Source organism: Clupea harengus, chromosome 8, assembly GCF_900700415.2.
Source record: "Clupea harengus chromosome 8, Ch_v2.0.2, whole genome shotgun sequence".
Taxonomy (NCBI): Eukaryota; Metazoa; Chordata; class Actinopteri; order Clupeiformes; family Clupeidae; genus Clupea; species Clupea harengus.
This window is the reverse complement of record NC_045159.1, coordinates 2,425,014-2,442,018: the sequence shown is the minus strand read 5'-3', so window position 1 is coordinate 2,442,018 and position 17,005 is coordinate 2,425,014. Positions and strand designations below refer to the sequence as shown.

The 17,005-nt window shown below is 42.0% G+C and overlaps 1 protein-coding gene across 5 annotated transcripts; it reads right to left on the bottom strand.

Moving 5' to 3' along the window:
* Nucleotides 1-227: 227 nt before the first annotated feature.
* Nucleotides 228-16,704, bottom strand: polq (polymerase (DNA directed), theta). 5 transcript variants are annotated; one of them, XM_042708411.1, is made up of 32 exons: nt 16,333-16,704; nt 15,962-16,076; nt 15,214-15,874; nt 14,663-14,845; nt 14,339-14,469; nt 13,887-14,043; nt 13,570-13,687; nt 13,193-13,415; nt 12,587-12,728; nt 12,309-12,455; nt 12,001-12,213; nt 11,614-11,756; nt 11,276-11,483; nt 10,973-11,115; nt 10,368-10,561; nt 10,074-10,198; nt 9,575-9,818; nt 6,618-9,361; nt 6,348-6,488; nt 6,060-6,262; nt 5,721-5,961; nt 5,410-5,603; nt 5,095-5,226; nt 4,738-4,912; nt 4,503-4,626; nt 4,307-4,422; nt 3,997-4,181; nt 3,763-3,874; nt 3,516-3,640; nt 3,295-3,436; nt 2,060-2,190; nt 228-1,955 (listed from the first exon to the last, which is right to left on the bottom strand). In XM_042708411.1, the coding sequence occupies exons 1-32, from the start codon at nt 16,401-16,403 to the stop codon at nt 1,842-1,844; spliced, it is 8,097 nt and encodes a 2,698-aa protein (XP_042564345.1). In that variant the 5' UTR covers nt 16,404-16,704; the 3' UTR covers nt 228-1,841. The 5 variants fall into 5 exon arrangements, with proteins under 5 accessions (XP_042564345.1, XP_031427335.1, XP_031427336.1 ...); XM_031571475.2 differs by having other exon boundaries at nt 2,060-2,166; nt 13,576-13,687; XM_031571476.2 differs by having other exon boundaries at nt 2,060-2,166; nt 13,576-13,687; nt 15,214-15,871.
* Nucleotides 16,705-17,005: the final 301 nt, after the last annotated feature.

Sequence of the window (17,005 nt, the reverse complement as noted above, 5' to 3'; positions counted from 1 at the left end):
TGAAGCGTTTCAATTGTGTTTCTTCAAATGGGTAGGCACATTAGGCCCAGTAGTGCCATTGAGCTAATATAAAGCCATTATTATTATTGGTGTGATTGCGGCAGCATGAAGCAGTCACAGTACTATTGTTCTTAAGTGTTCTCTGTATCCTGCGTAGTGCTCTTGTAAATATGTTTGCCATGCCCCCATTCATTATTTTGTTTTTAAGTTTTCATCCTTTTTTCCATTGAAATGAATGGGAAAACACTATGGAAACCTTCGCTACAATTCAAGAATATCCAGGTTTCCGACAGCCAACCTTGTGAAGTGTAATCCAAATATATAGCTGCTCATCTGCTGTGATTTTCGAATAAATGAGGATGACACCATCAATGTGGATTTATAGGCATCAGCTGATGTTTTGCGCGTGTTAATTTAAAAGGACAAGGTCACTTCAAACTCAACTAGCTCCAGCTGACATCCAAACTTTAGATATTTTATGATTTTTAACCAGATTGCATTTACACCTAGTATCAATGTCTCAAGTATCCACATTGAGATCCGATCACTGTGTCCAGCTCACCTCACATCCTCCTCTGGTTTACGCAGGTACAAAAAAGATGATGGTAGCCATCCATGAAGCGGCTTTATTGTGTTTGCTTACTTTTCAAAACCTGGCTGGTTTGGAACAGCCACGTGATTGTTAGTGGATTTACAACAATTTTCAATGTGGTCACAATGCACCCCAGACCACATCCGGAGGTGGTTTGGCCAGTTGGATCACATGTAAAGGTAATGTTTCAGTAGGATAGTAACCTATCGTTAGCACAGCTAAATAGCAGTTTAGACAAATTCCTAGCAAAGATGTAAAAAGTTTTGCTGTCACACTAAGGTTCCTTTGAATTTTTTTTCTCAACTTTCGGCGCAAGTAAAGGAACCACAATTTGAGTTCAATAAGATTAACATTGTACGGCTTGTAACAAATACATTAGAATGACAGATTTGTTCTAAAGAAGTGTCTTAAATTGCTTAGTAGTACTCTTTGAAGAACAAAGTGGTCAAGTTCTTCCTAGATCTCAATAACATGCCTTGTACACAATGAATGGAGACCATCAACTCTCTGAATGCCGTCTGCTATGTACCTCACCGAATGGAAATGTATAGACATGGCTGCTAAGGCACATTAAGGTTATCTTATGCAGTCACTGCATCATACCAAGTTAATCAAAATAGGCAAAGAGATGCCTTTTGAATAAGTTGCGTTACTAAAGAGTAAGGTTGCTGTTGGGTGTAGACTGCCATGATATTTGATCGTAAACACAATAGTTTATAAGACATTTTTTTACATGACTTTGATGACAAAAATGATTTGGATTCATTTCATGGAGAAAATTGCTAAAGTAAAGCAACAGCAAAACAAAATAATTAAATAAGAGAGCTTTTAATAGTGTAATACTTAAGTCTTCTCATAAGTTGTATAGAAAATAGTGTTATATTTATGTTAAATTATACATCTTGCAATTTCCCAGACATAATTACAGAGATACACATAGTATATGTACATTTAATTACAATACATTCACAACACAAGGACATTCATTCAATTCATTTTTGCTCGTGGGTCAATATAGGAAATCTCATGAGTGAGTAGTACTGTGAAGAAGCTAAAAACAATAAATACAGAGGGTTAAAAATGTGAAAATGTTATGTGAACACTATTATCACAAAGCAACATTCTACAAATCAGCACAATCTGTTGTCTCTTATATGACTGCAAAGGGTCTCGATCCAGTTTCCTAAATGTCCAAATCAGCACAATCTGTAGTGTTTTATATGAGTGCAAAGGGTCTCGATCCAGTTTCCTAAATGTCCAAGTCTTGTAGATTACCCCAGCTGGAACCCACTTTCACTTTGACACAGAGCCTCACATAGAGCTTCACGGCGGACTCCATTTCTTTCTTCATAATTTGTGCAACCTTACAAAAAAAACAAGGCAGGCATCCCACAATTACATGACTGCCAATCAGCATATCTCCAGCAAATGCTTTTGCTCTTCAGTACAGACACTTTTTGGTTTTACCTGTATGAGGTCTTCTTCTGCAACTTCATAGATAAGCTCATCGTGGAGCTGTAAGATGAAATACGCTCCTCTTAGCGGCCTGGAGAGCACTCTGTGGCGCCTAGATCCTGAGATTCCACAAGACGAGCACACTCAGTTGATACACGAGACCAGCACTTACCATAGTTAAAATATCAAAAATTGAATTGTATACTCTGACCTTATGTCCATTTCCCTTTTACACATGTAAGGAAGATCATTCATTCAGTTTTAATAGAGTAATCAAAATTCTGCAGTTGTATTTTGTCATGATTTAACGGTGCAATCTTGAAGATGCTTTCAGATGATTAAAAAAGTAGCTAGGGTTTCCAGCCAAAAATAGCTGGGTTTCCAGCCAACTTTTTAATGCAAATTTTGACTGTTCCAATTGGAGCTTCTGAGTGGAAATACTTGAAAGTCGAATAAGAAATGAATTAGCTGGAGTGGGGTGGATTAACTCCTGATGTGCATAGTGTGTCATGCAACTAAGGTAAATGGAGACTGGTGGGCTGTGTCTTCCACAAATCAAGCTAACATGGACGCGTTTCTGTGTTTCCACTATTGCGCCAGAGCGAGTTAGAGCTATCTTCGGGCCAACCAGGGCTAATGACCTGGGGTCTCAAGCCGCAAGAACAAAAAACATTTGTATTTCTACTATTGAGCTGATATCCCCGCAGTTTTGCGCTAAAACCTGCCTATAACATTCTGCCTTGGTGTAAACATCACCCATCCCACCCATTTCACAAGCGAGTGGGAGGCTCAAGTTGAGGTATCATGCCATAAAGCCTGGATGCCTGGCACCTACGACCTACAGCAGAATAATTAGGGATAAGGAATATAATGGAAACCGAAGGGGCTGTTTGCTGTTGCTGATCTACGCCGGCTGGAATGTACAGTTAGCACCTAGTGGCGCTAAGGTACGCAACTGAAGATGTGTCGTAATGGTGGTAACATCCTGTTGTGGTCATCTCCAGGAAAAACCTCATTGTTGCAGTGCAGAAATGTCAGGGATTGTCCTAGTAATCGGTTAGCCGAATTTTCACAGATGCGCTCTAAATATGTGAATGAGTTGGATAGAAACCCAGCTATTATCTTAATTATGTGCATGTTTTGTTTTCCAAGAGTCATAATTAATTCAAGTCCCTGATAGTTCATCAAAACATAATTGGCAAACGGTTAAGATAAGGGCATATATAGACACCATGAAGATGAGCTACCTGCTCCTGAGACAGGATGCTGATGAGATTGGGGCATGCCATGGAAAGCTTTGTTAAACTGCCGCTGAATGTTGACTGTGGCAAGCTTGACAATGTCAGCTGCAGACCCTTGGACAGTTGTGTTGACTGCCTGGCGCTCAGCCTGTGGAGATATGGAGTCTCATGAGACCGACTACAGCTTGCCTTGGTCACGGCTGACTTATAAGGTGAAGGCTACTTACATGAGATCTTGTGTACATGTTTTTATCTTTAATGCCAGGGAGAAACCTCCTCCTGCCAAGAATGGTCTGCACATAGCCATTTTTGCCACAGTTCTTCACAGTTTCTTTTAAAAAGGACTGTATTCCTTGAACACAAGAGAAAAGCAGTTACACCATGGCACAGTTAGCAAGTTCAGTACATTACAGTTCAGAAAGGTGCATCAAAAGTCTGCTCCTTTTATGTCCTCTGAATCTATATCAAATGTACCTGAATATCTTGATTTGAAAGAGTCTATGTAAGATGCAGCATCAATCTCATCAATGTCCATTTGTTCACCAAGTGTTTTTGCACCCATGCCATAGATGATTCCATAACAAATCTGTTGGGAAAGAGACAAAAAAAAAAAAAAAACACATGAGGCACTCCTGTTTTCTGCATGGAGTGTCCACTGCACTGGTGCATTGGAAACCAGGTCGGAGAAGCTGCAAGACTGCGCTGTACCTGTTTTGCCTGCTGTCTCATACAGTCATCTACTGATGCAGGATCCACCATCTTCCACTCAGCTGCAATGCTTCGGAAGACATCGGTCCCACTGTTGAGCACCTTGATGAGACGCCGATCACATGACAGGTGAGCCAAGATTCGAAGCTCCAACTGAGAGTAGTCCGCTGCTAGGATGAGCCCTCCTTAGGAATAGAAGACATGGCCCCGCAAGATCAACATTTTATCACCAATGAAGGATAACGACCACAACATTTAATGATGGAATGATTTAATGATGAAAGAAACAACAGTTGTTTGTCTGCCTTACCTGGAAAAGGAACAAAAGCATGTCTCATACTAACAGAGAAAGCTACACCTTTTTCTTGTGGAGTTTCAAATGTTTTGATGAGTGGTGCAAACTGCTGAGGAATCCTCGATTTTCTCCTGTAAAGAAATTTCAGAATGTGAGAAGCTGTCTGGTCACTGTTGTGGAAAATATTAAAGTTCCCACTGCCAATCATCACCTTTTTGAAGAACTAGCACTGCTTCCATTCTCCAATGGCTGGCTTTCCCCAATAACTGTAGGCATCTCAATGTCAAAATCCTTTGGGACATTCTGAATGTTCGGTTCAGTGAAGCTTACTCTTCCTTCATAAGGTGGCGATAAATATAAAAGAATATTAGAAACAATCAATAATAAATCAATAAAATGGTATACCCATATTTTACAAACAAATCTTTCTTATTGCTATTATCTACCAGTTGCTGTATGAGTCTGTGACACTGGATGTATCCTCTCCATATTCAGGACAGGATGCAGGCATTTCTCTCTTTGCAGGGGAAAGACCACCTTTGTCAGTGCATTTGTGATTCTTCTCCACTCAAGAATAACCCCTGGTAACTGGTGCAGTGGTTTCAGTTTTTCCAAAATGTCCTGTATACATTTATTTTGAATCAAAATTCATAAGGTTACGGAGTTCGGCAATAAATGTCCTCACAAGCCACTGTATCATGTCAATAGCTGATTTACAACATTAGACCTACAGAGACCGACCAAAATGATTTGCCAACCAACATGCCATTAACTTCCAGAGAAACAATTTGGAATACACATACTTTCGTGGTGCTAAACTGTTTGGCCAGTGTGGCCCGACCCCCAGCGGCTCTCCTTGTGTACCCAAGAGTCTTCTTTGCCTTCTGACCACTTATATCCCCATTTGGAGGCAACTTCAGCTCCAAGAACAGGACCTAAAAACAAAACCAAGATTAATGTACTTCTTTTTCATACTTTCAACAGTGAGAAACACAATTTTGTGGAGGTCTGTCCAAATTTCTTTTAATAACTGTATAGGTATCAATTAAAATAACTATAAATGACAGATGATCATCAGACTTTACACACGGAGTGTACCCCAACACTACTTTACAGACCTCGGCAACATCGCCAGGGCTTGTCAGAGAGAAGCTGTGTCCAGCCAGCTGGTACGCCTGAGACTCCAGCTCTTTCAGCTTGGCCTGCATCACATGCTTCTGGGCCTCGCACTCCTCCGTGCTGAACCCAATACCATTGAGCTCCAACAGGGCCAGGCAATACTGATTTGGCATCTCCACAGTGTGGAACGCATCTGGTAGGGAAAAAGAGAGTCGACACCCTTAAACCTCTCAGTATTGTGAATCCCCTTTCAGAGTAAGTGCTAAGTTATTTTCTATTGAGGCTTTAAAACTAGTGATGCAAAGACTACCTAATAGACTGTCCTTTGACAACAGGACTGTGAGCTGGGCCATGACTCTGTAAACAAGGACACACTCCACTGCTGCTCTGTAGCGTCCAGAGTAACTGACATCCCCACCGATCCCTAAACTCTGCACCCCTTGGCCTGGACTAATACCATCCAGCAGAGAGAGGTCCTGTGGGGTGAAGTTTGTCACCATATTATGAAGAGTGCGCTCTTTAGAGCCGGGATCCAGCAGCCAACTAGCGACCTGCATACAGGGAATCACACGGTTTAATAATATAGCATGCAAATGTTACTTCTCTGTCTTTGGAACAATATGATATTGAGTGGGAGAGAGAGACTCACCTTGGGGTCTTCAAAGGCCCCTCCAAGAGAAACTCCACAGGCTAACAAAAATGTCTTGTACACTTGAAGGAAGTCATACGCAATTGTAATTCCTCCAACATCAGAGAGAACCTTCGTTTCTAAACAACTTTGAATTTGCTTCTGTCTCTCGCCAACCGACAATTTTTCGTCCAGAGGAGGAGGGGCTAAGCTTGCACTGATATCTGTGGAAAGGCATGAATACAGAGAAACTTAAAAGAAGAAGAAGGGAAAGGGTAAAGCTTGCAGAGTAACTAATAATTGTAATACCTGTGTTTGACTGTTCCTGCTGTAGAGATATGTAATAGGCATCTTTTCCTCCCCAGGAAACCGAGATGCCAACGACAACAAGGCCTTCATCTCCTTTCACAGCGAACCCATCTTTATTCAGGCTTCTCACTGTGTGAACACCTATGACCAAACATACAGCAAATCCTTTTCTCTAACAAATATAAAGAACTACGGCTAGATTGAGGAATAATCACTGAAACACATGAAGGGAGACAGCTATGTACTGTATATAAACAAAGTGCACATTACCTTGTTTGTGTTTGCCTCCTATGACTGACTTGGAATCTGGAGTGCAATCCCACTGCTCACAGGCGAGAGCCAGAGAAAACCTGTGCTGTGTTTTCCACTCCTTCATAAAGGTTTCAAAGAGGCTCTGATCACTGGCAACATCGATGATTGTGAAGGACTCTGGACTACTGGGATTAAATTCCATGGATGTGTCAAGCGGCTCACGCATTAGCCCCTTGTCAGGTACAGGGTTATCATCTCTGAGATTTGATTTCGATGTTGATTCTAACGCAGGCCCAGATGTTTCTCTGGTGTTCCTTGAGACTTGGGGCTGAAGTGGTGACTGGATGGCTGAGGTGGTCATTTTGACTCTAACAGGAGTGACAGGCTCTGGTGTTGGAGGAATGATGTCACCTCCTCGTCTGGACCGTGAGTTATCACTATCCTTTACATTATTTTTGGTTTTGGTCACACCGACTTTTGTTTCAGCAATCAGCCCTTCATGGTTTGAGGAATCTGAATCTGAATTTGTCTCAACTGGCATCTCATTGATAGTTGAAAATTGCTCTGACCACTTATCAAAAACATCTTGCATTCCTGGACTCACGTGAAATGAGCACTCACTGGCCTTCGCCTCTGATTCTATACGAATCACTTCTCTGACAACAGGCACAGGGAAATCAGACATAGCACACTTCTGAACCCCTGGCCTCTCTGCCTCAATTTCGTCTGCTCTTGGAAGATGGCCACCTTTAAACACACTATTCCTTTTCTCCAGGTAATGTTCTCCAATTAGTAGGGAATCTCCCCATTCTGACAGGTTAAATGAGGACTCACCCCATTGGATGGCCTCTTGATCTTCACCAGGAGCTGGGCCTTCTGGGGTTTCCTCAGGGTCTTGTGCTATACCCTCCTCAGTTACAATTCCATTCTCTTCTGCCATTCCGACCTCAGCTACCATTCCATTCTCTTCTGCCATTCCGACCTCAGCTACCATTCCATTCTCTTCTGCCATTCCGACCTCAGCTACCATTCCATTCTCTTCTGCCATTCCGACCTCAGCTACCATTCCATTCTCTTCCACCATTCCATACTCATCTTCTTCTTCAGTTTCACTGGACGCATCCTCTGTTGCCAGGGCATCCAGCAAGGAGCTATCATATAGACTATCAAACAGGAAACTGCTGCTTCCATTGAGGCTGGTCTCAGCCTCACGCTCCAGGATCTCCTGGTGGCAGCTGGACTCTTGAGGCCTTGACTCAGCTGCTTGCTCATCCTGCTGTGGAATTCTGGAATTCTCTTCAGTTGCTTGATTACTGTAATTGAGAATTTTTTCCATTTGACTGTCTGTCAGAGAGATGTTGTATTTGGGAAGGGGTGGTGTACTTCTGCGAAGGCAGCCATTGGGAAGACTGTCATTACACAATGGCCGCTCCGTTTTAGTGTTCGTCCCAATACCAGATTCCTCAGAGAGCTTTCGATCTTCAGATAGTGAGAGCTTAAGCAAGACAGTATTGGGAGATTTCATGGTTACATAGTTAGACTTTAAGTTGGCATTTCCTTGAAACACACCATCTTGCTGCTGTATGATTCTCTCCGTCTGTGTGTCAAGCTGAAAACTGTCACCAAATTCCCCTGTTTCACCTGTGTATAAGTCAGGGGACCCGCATTTCTCTGCTAGGGGGAGAGCGGTGACAGGCCTGACCTCTGGTTTTCTGATATGACATGATGAGGAAGTGTCTTGGGGAACATCCGCATGGGGAACTTCCCCTGTATTCAAATGCTTGGATTTAAATTTGCACTTCCTCCAACCCTCCTGACTCTTATGGCAACCTAACCTCAGAGGTTCCTCAGAGTCTACCCACTGTGTTGTCTGCTCAAGTTGGTTCTCTTTTTTCTTGCCTGCTTTGTCAATGTGACCTCTATCTTTAGCTAGGTCTGAGGAGGACAGATCACTCTTCTCTTTAAGTGACTTGCTATCTTCATTTACGACCTTGCTGTCATATCCATCAGTGACTCCCTGTGTCATTCCACAAGCTTCCACTTTTCTACGTTTGGACACCTGAGTTCCAGGTGGTGATGCATGCTGCTCCTCACTGGCAGACGTGATCTTTGTTTTTAACTGATTGTCTGAACCTCCATGTATAGAGGACCGAGCAGACACTGCGTCGTCCACAGGGTGTTTCTTGTCTTTTAAACCGATGGACCTCAGCACTTTATACAATGCACTGGATTGCCGTTCACAGTCAGCAGATGGCAAACCCAGTACAGGATTTGTAATGGTGTTCTTAGTTGACTTGTCAGCAGAAGTATCCATGGGTTCTTCCACGCTTACAACGTTCTCTTTGGATGTAAGGTGGGGAGGGACACTGTTGCCAAATGGCATTTGCGGACTTTCCGTAACCCCTGTGTCTTTCACAGCTCCATCTGCAGGTTTGCAATCCGGTACTGCATCGGTGTTGTTAGGTCTCACTTTAACACATGCCTCTTTAGGCTCAGGCTTGGTTAACTCTGACTGCTCTGGTTCACCATCAGCTGATTCATCTGCTGGTGGCTGGTTTGTACTGCCCTCTTGTGGCAGGGAGTCTGGGTCCCAGTTCACCCCCAGCAGGGCCAGGTCCTGCTGCAGCAGATGCCTGGCTTCTGCTACGATCTCCTGAGCTGCCTCTCTCTCCGTCAAGGGCTTCTTCCCACTAACCCATATACAACGCAAGCTTCTGCGCTCCTGGACTTCCCACTCAGTCTCATCAACAGCCTGCTTGGAGCTAAAAGGGGGAAGAGATCAGATGATCAGAAACAACTGAAAGGGTCATTGTTCATTATTTCCATACAAGACTGCTACATAATAATAAAATGCCAAAACCCCTTATATTTTTTTTAGTTCTACATTCATTCTTAGGATTGCTCTGTATGCTTGGCTGGGTTTCTATGAAGTGATATCAAATGAATCACAGATGTTTCCACTCCTTTGGCTTTACCTTTTGAAAGGAACGGCTTTTCTCAACATTTTCTCTACATCTGCCACCTGTGCATGGGCCGTGTCTGCCACAGTAAGAAGACCTGCACTGTAGAGGGTTCGTGCGGTCTGGGCGTTCAGGAGAGAGATCCGCACAAGGTCACAGAGTTCCCTCTGCACTCCAAAGCTGAGACGACTCTGGAACTGCGAGAGCAGCATCTCCAAGTTGTGCCAACCCAAGCGGTTGCAGAAAACTGTGACCATTCCTGTATATAATATAATAAAATATAAGGTAAATAATTAACCTAGCTAATAAAGTGTAAGTACGTTTTATGAATGAATTTCCTTTTTCCATTTCATTAATCGTCCTATGTTCTGTATTTAGTGACACAGATTTATTCCTATCCAATCAATAAATGTCTTCATCAATCATTTGAATTATTATTTATTGTTAAGTCATGAATATAGCAAAAAGGAAAAACCAATTGATAAAATGAAGGCATCATCATCAAACCCTTTACCTGCATAGGTGGAGGCTGACTGCTGAAGAGACTGAAGCTGTCCTCTGCTACACGCGTATTTCTTTGCCACAGTACCAACAGGTACTTCATTCACTAAGTCCAGTAACACCAGCGTAGTAAAAAAGCTACAAATATGAAGACATCAAATAATAATGTGTAAGTTCTCTAGTTCATTTCTTTTCGTTCATTCATTCCATTAGTTTCACATCAGCCTTAAACAATTTAGCATAAAAAAAATCCGATAATCACAAAGCACTGTGAAATCTGACTATGTCTGTAAAAGGAAATAGGTACCGTTTATGAATGGCCATTTGCCTTCGTTGTTTGTCAGTCTTGGCAACCAACTTCCCACTGACAGAGCGGGCCAGAAACCCCTCCTGGATCCCCACCATCTCAGCCACTCGTTTCATGGATGATGGTAATTGTTCCCACAAACAGAAGAACTGGTACCAGTCAATTGTGGTCCAGTCCACATACACAGGGGTTATCTGGAAGAGATGTAAATATACAATCTGAAATACTATTTAAGAGTTAGAAATGAGATTTGGAGTATAAATGGAAGTAAGTGTATCAACAGTAACAATGGAAAAGTGTTCCTCTCAAGATCTAGTTAGCGTTTATCTAGAGTAGAATAATCTATAGCTGGAACAATCAGTTGATAAAATGCAACCATATTATTAGCACCTAACAACTTATCATCTTCAAATAAATAATACATTTCCCACTGCCACTACTATGACCCAACACAAAAGGCTTATTGTCACTGACCAGTGCTATGCTCTATAGTTACATACATTTCAGCTGGGAGAAACGTTAATGCCAAACGAAACTGTGAGTGTTATAGTGTGTAGGTCATTTTTAAACAAACTGAGTTTCTCCTGTGATGTCTCCATGTCTACCTGGTAAAGAATGTGGAGGTCATTCTCTAACACAAATCCCTTCATTGCTCTCTGCAGGTCAGCAAATATGCTCAGGGCCTCTGGTGGTGACAGGGAGGAGGAGAGAGTCGCAGAGCCCAGATGGGTGGGACAGTACCTCTCCCCTACATGACAAACAAACAAACAAACAAACAAAAACAACTCCACACTGTTACTACAAGACTACCGCTACTACAATCACCAGTTCGCAATTTGGCGATGATGAAACTTTATAGCTGATGAAAACTGATTGAATTTCTGTGAAGTCAATGAGTGGAAATCTACCAGGAACATCTTTGTCCTTCTGGATGTGGATAAACTCATTTTCCATAAGCCACTCTATGCAGGCCTCTATGGCTCCACGGCTCCTCTCCTTCTCTTTGGCTGCGGAGCCCTCACTTGCGCCCTCTGCTGCCAGGCTAGCCGCCAGCAATGTGCAGGAAGCATAGAGCCTCACCTCCTCTGGAGTGCTTGCAACTCCTCCAACAATAATCTGAAAATACCACAAGGGAGAAAGAGTGATGAATAAAATGATCAGCAATTTCAATGCACCCATGGTGTCCTTGTACTTTTACGCTAATATTCTCACGTTCACAAAGTGATCTATCTTTAGTGTCCCCTACCTCTAGAATGGCCCGAAGCATACTGGTTGTAACGCCCTCACCCTCCTGTTTGACGAGACAGCTGCTGATCGGCTTCAAAGTGCCCTGTATCAAACTGACTCCCTTGGCACGTTCAGTCTCCTTACACACCAGCACGCTCTCACCTGGACCAGAATCATTTTTATTTATGGATTTAGTTTTATGTATTTGAATCGAGAATATGCCACACCTTTGCTGGTAATTCACAACAGGCCATAGGTTAAAAAGAAAGTATGAATAGCCTACTGTACACAACACATATCAAAATTGAGTAGCCCTACTGAGATGATAAATTATATACCTCTACTAAGGCCAATGTTGTCAAGAGTTTAATGGTTTACTAAATTCCAGTTCAGCTCCTTCACTCACCCAAAGTGTCCACTCCTTTGCGACCTGCTCGCCCCACCATCTGTTTGTAGGTCAGTATGTCCAGCAGGCGGCCGTTGAAAAGCGGGGTCCGGATGATGACGCGTCTCGCTGGCAGGTTCACACCAGAGGACAAGGTGGACGTCGCAGCCAGGACTCTGATGCAACCCTCACGGAAACCATTCTCTATAATATCCCTCTCATCAAAGGTTAACCCTGGGGTTAAAGAGTTGGTTTAAACTATGTATATGCCATATGTGAAAGCAGGGCAAATATTTACCACGTCCAGGTCTGTGCCGTTAGTATTGTACCTGCGTGATGGAACGCCACCCCCCAGCGAACAGTGCGCTGGAGAACCTGATCAAGTCCTGCTGGGGAACGCTTCAGCTGAGCTACCACATCCAGCAGTCCCTCTTGGTTTAAAGACATGGGAGGCAGGCCAGAAGGACCTAGGTTGTCTGTAGCAGTACAGGTTACAGATAAACATCTCCAGGGACTAACTGACTACAGAGAGATAAGGGTATATTTTCTATTCAGAGACAGGGAAATAGAAAACGTGTATATTGTGTGAATTAGCTCATAAGTGTACCCTTTTGGTGGAGGTTGTAAAATTCCCTTGCAATGCTGTCTGCAAGCTTTTCACACCAGCTCTTAGAGGGGCAAAACATTAACACAGAACGGCCCTCCTGCACAGTCTCAAGACACAGGCTGACGATGTGGTCATCATCGCCCTGGAAAAAGAGAAAAGACAGAATGTTAGTTTCAACAGTGACTGCTAGCAGTATTTGAACCATATCATTCTGATTCGCCAAATGGTATTCATTTTTATCAACACAGCAGGATACGTTTTTAGGACTACATTCCTGGTGCATTTCTATTCAGTTCACTCTTGCTGTCATTTGACTGAAAAAGGGGCAAAAGAACATTACAGGAGGAGTAAGACTACAACACTTGTTGTAGGGCTTATGTAATGGAATATCTTACTTGGCTAAGCAGAACAAAAGCCATAATACATCAATGGGTGACGGATGGAAACATCTCTACAAACAAATGCACTCTGGGAATGAAAGTGTTAAAATCACATCTTTAGATAAGTACTTACATGTGGTACTCCTGGCCTGTACCCTGTGGTACTCCAGGCTTTGGTTTACTCATGAGATCTTTGTTGTAATTACTGTGCAGCCTTGTCCCCTACCTTTACTTGAAGATTAGGTTGGAAATGCCTCACGAGGGCCATTGAGCCATCATAAATACTGGTGCCAATCTTCACCCACTCTTTAAGAGGGACGGGGCGGTAGTCTGTGTGGTAAAGCTCGGCATCGAGCCAGTTGGCCAGGAGGTCAAGATTTGGTAACGTGGCACTCATCCCCACGATCTGAATTTCCTTACAAACACTCTGGCTTTTTTCTGACAGAAGTCTATGCAAAGATCAAAATACAGACACGGTCAAAACAGTATTTTGTATGGATATCAAGATCAATAATATAAGTATTTATTTCAAACACTACCATTTCTAAGAATATATAGTGCTTATAAAGAAAAGAAGAATGCAGTTGTTGTGTTGTAATGCACTGAGACCTTGCAGCTGAGGTTTTATGTGCAATAAAGCGAATCTTGGTCAACAGAAGCTCCAGCAAATACCCTCTCCCAGAGTCTCCAACCATGTGCAGTTCATCTACAACCACTATTCCTGAAGAGAAAGAAACATCACCTGAGAGGATTTGGGCACTGAGAGGAACTTTAATGCTATCATTCTTAAAAAAAAATAAAAAATACCTACATGAAATTTCAATTGGAAATGAAAAGCTAATGACACTGAAATGAAAATAATGTCCATTGCTTGCTATCAGATGCCACTATCAGAGATGACAGGCAAATAAAGTTTTTACCCAACAAGTCCAGCCTGTCCTCTTCAATCAGCCTATTAATGAGTCCATTTGCTTTTTCTATTGTGCATACGGCCACATCCAGAGCCCCGAACCCGCCTGCTGCTGAAGTGCTGCCCATATAACCCTCCACTTTCACCCCGGCCTCCTGAAACACATCCTGAAAGACATGCTTGATGAATGAGTGAATAACATGGGTTGAATGGGTCACATAACTTCCATGTTCATTCGATCTGTGTTCATGCTTACACTAAGCCTCTCGGCCTAATTCAGGGCCAAAAAAAATCCAGTGTCCAGGAGAATTAACCAGAATTGATACCAGTAGTCAACAGCGAACATGAACCGTCGCAGATGATGGTGAGTAAGAGGGAAACAAACAGTTTCTCAGTGCTTCTTTGGGTAGAACAAGCATAGGCACACGGTTAAAAATGGAAGTGGTCAAGACATGAACCAACCTGCAAATAGAACATCTTTTCCCGTGCCACAGACACAAATGGAAGAATAAATATGGCCTTCTTCCTTGTTTCAAGGACTCTCTTGAGGATGAGTAACTCAGACACTAGTGTTTTTCCAGCACTGGTAGGAGCTGAAATGTTGAAAACAAACAAACAGGTGAGGATGCACCATGTACTTCATCATTAAAAATAGGATGAGTGAATCACTATTTTCAATTGTTATGATCACATATAAATAGTCACATTGCTGAACAGCTCTCTGAAGAAAACATGCAAGCACCCCCACGGCAAGTTAAATGCTGAACAATGTCAAAACTGACTTACCTGAATAGACTAAGTTTTTCCCTTCCAGGACTCCTCCCTTGGTAAGGCATTCAGCTTGCCATTCAAACATGCGCTGCACACCCCGACTTTGGTACCTTTCAAGCACAGGTTTGGGAAGACCCCAACTTGACAGAAGTAGCTTGTCTGTGTGATCACTAGGAATCCCCACATGTATACTTAGTCCTAAAGAAGTATAAAAGGTGAAGAGAACACAGCAGGTCTATTGTATTGGTGTCATGACATGCTTCAATATCTGACTATTTATAGACGGATGCACATCTAATGGGTATATAATACACAATTGTGTAATGTCTAATTTTGACTTAACTTATTTATTAATTAATTAATTAATTAATTAATTATTTAACTATAAAAACCATAAACCCCACATATATGTACATAAATATACATTGATCATTTTCATCTGTTTCAAATCATTCAAGTCACAATGACAATATACATCACTGACTGCTCATTTTCTATTTTAAAATAGTACCAAAACCAAATGTTTGAATGTCTAGAAAATACGTCATTAGTGTTTAAAACTCTACCTGCTTCAGCCAGTGTTTCACCCAGTGAGCTGTGATCAAGGCCAGAGGGGGGTGTGAGCACGGACACAGAATGGTAAGACTGCAGCTGTAGACCTCTTCTCTCTTTTGCAGCTGCAACATGGGTAGGACTGAAGAGGATGTATTCCTTTGCTGTTTTTTTCGAGCGCCCACCTTTAACCACAGATTCATCAATGTTCTGATTTTTTTTCGGAAGGTGAGAGGGATTTCTGTCTGACGGTTTTATGGGAACTGATTTAAAAGCATCAGGAGTAGTATTTTGGTCTGGATCACATTTAGGTTTCTCTGCATCATGTTCTGAGAGTAGTCCTTCTTTGTCCTCACTAAAAAGCAATTTCTGTGCCAAATTTTTACAATTTTCTGAGTGTTTCCAAGTTTTTGGACTTTTCAGTGATACTGGGATTGTTCCTCGGCTTGCCAGTTTGGAGGAATCTGGGATTTCACTGGAGAGAGTGGAGCGTTTCTTTTTCTCCTCTGTTGAATTTACTCTTCCTGGAGCTATAGCACACTCAGATGATCTGGGATGAAGTTCTACTCCACTCTTTATTCCAGGCCCACTGAAGTCAATTTTGTCCAGGGCTTCAAGGATCTCCTGATCCATGGCCAAAGTGTTATCTCCAATCTCCGGTTCCTTGTCTTTCTGCTTCAGATAGTATGATTAGGTTATGATTGTGATGGAATGCATGGTGATGTTACAGTAAATAAGAGTACCGGTATCTGTAAATCTTACCCTGTCTCTTCCATTGCCATGACGAACTGTGTCTCCCAATAAACCTTCGGAAGAATATGTTTCACATGTACGATTTGACTGCTGGGGTGCAACCAATCCAACAGCAGGTATAGTACTACAAATCGGGGAGCGGGGGTAAAAACATTTTTCAGCCAGCTGTGATTATTTATCTACTAGTATTTATTTACGAGACTCAATCTAATCTGCCAAACACACATAGACTTAAAATGCACGATCACTTGCACAGATGTTTAGATGACACAGCCTTTTGAATGCACCATTAAGAGTCATATGTAGAGTCATACACCTAACAACTACAGTGGAGACTGAAACTACAAAGTTACTTAATACAAATCGTATGTGATTCTTACCTCTTTTTCGTTATATACTGATGCCGCCCCATGTAAAACTTTCTTTTCGATGGTGGACTCGATGAATCCATATTGAGCGATCACAGCTAAAAGTTATCTGTTGTCATTTGACTGCAACTGATGGCTCAAAATCAAAGCTAACTTTGACAGCTAGTTAACTTTGACGACTCTGTTAGCTAGCTAATAACTTTGCCTGGACTACCGTTTGTTAATTCACCAGTCACGTCCCTTCTGTTTCTCATAGTAAATACAATGTATTTACAAACCGAGGCTGATATAAACAGAAATATTTACAAATGCATGATACACATAAATAATATAAAGTAACGTACACACAACACTTTAAAAAAGCCGCCGGTGCTACACATACAAATCCTCCGATAGCAAACTCGGAGTTTTACTTCAAGAGTTCCACAGGTACACGTAACATCAGGGACGGAGACTGGCATTGAAATTAACTGACTTTAAAAACAAAATGTTTTAATACAATTTAATTGAATACAATTTAATGTATAATTCCACACCACCACATCACATTGCCACCAGTTTTAAATATCCTATTGAGTAGGTATAGAGAATGGTGTGCCATAATGATGCACTCTGATGCATGTGGCTCATATGTATACCATGAGAAAGAAACTTTCATTATTAGGGACATTTAATGGAAAATTAG

Bases quoted from the DNA above. Each gene is read 5' to 3' on its own strand.
- polq (XM_042708411.1), bottom strand. From the start codon at position 16,403: ATGGATTCATCGAGTCCACCATCGAAAAGAAAGTTTTACATGGGGCGG. The intron at 4,627-4,737 runs GTAGATAATAGC...CACCTTATGAAG, and splicing joins ACAGACTCATACAGCAACTG to GAAGAGTAAGCTTCACTGAA. The intron at 4,423-4,502 runs GTGATGATTGGC...ATTTCTTTACAG, and splicing joins AGTGCTAGTTCTTCAAAAAG to GAGAAAATCGAGGATTCCTC.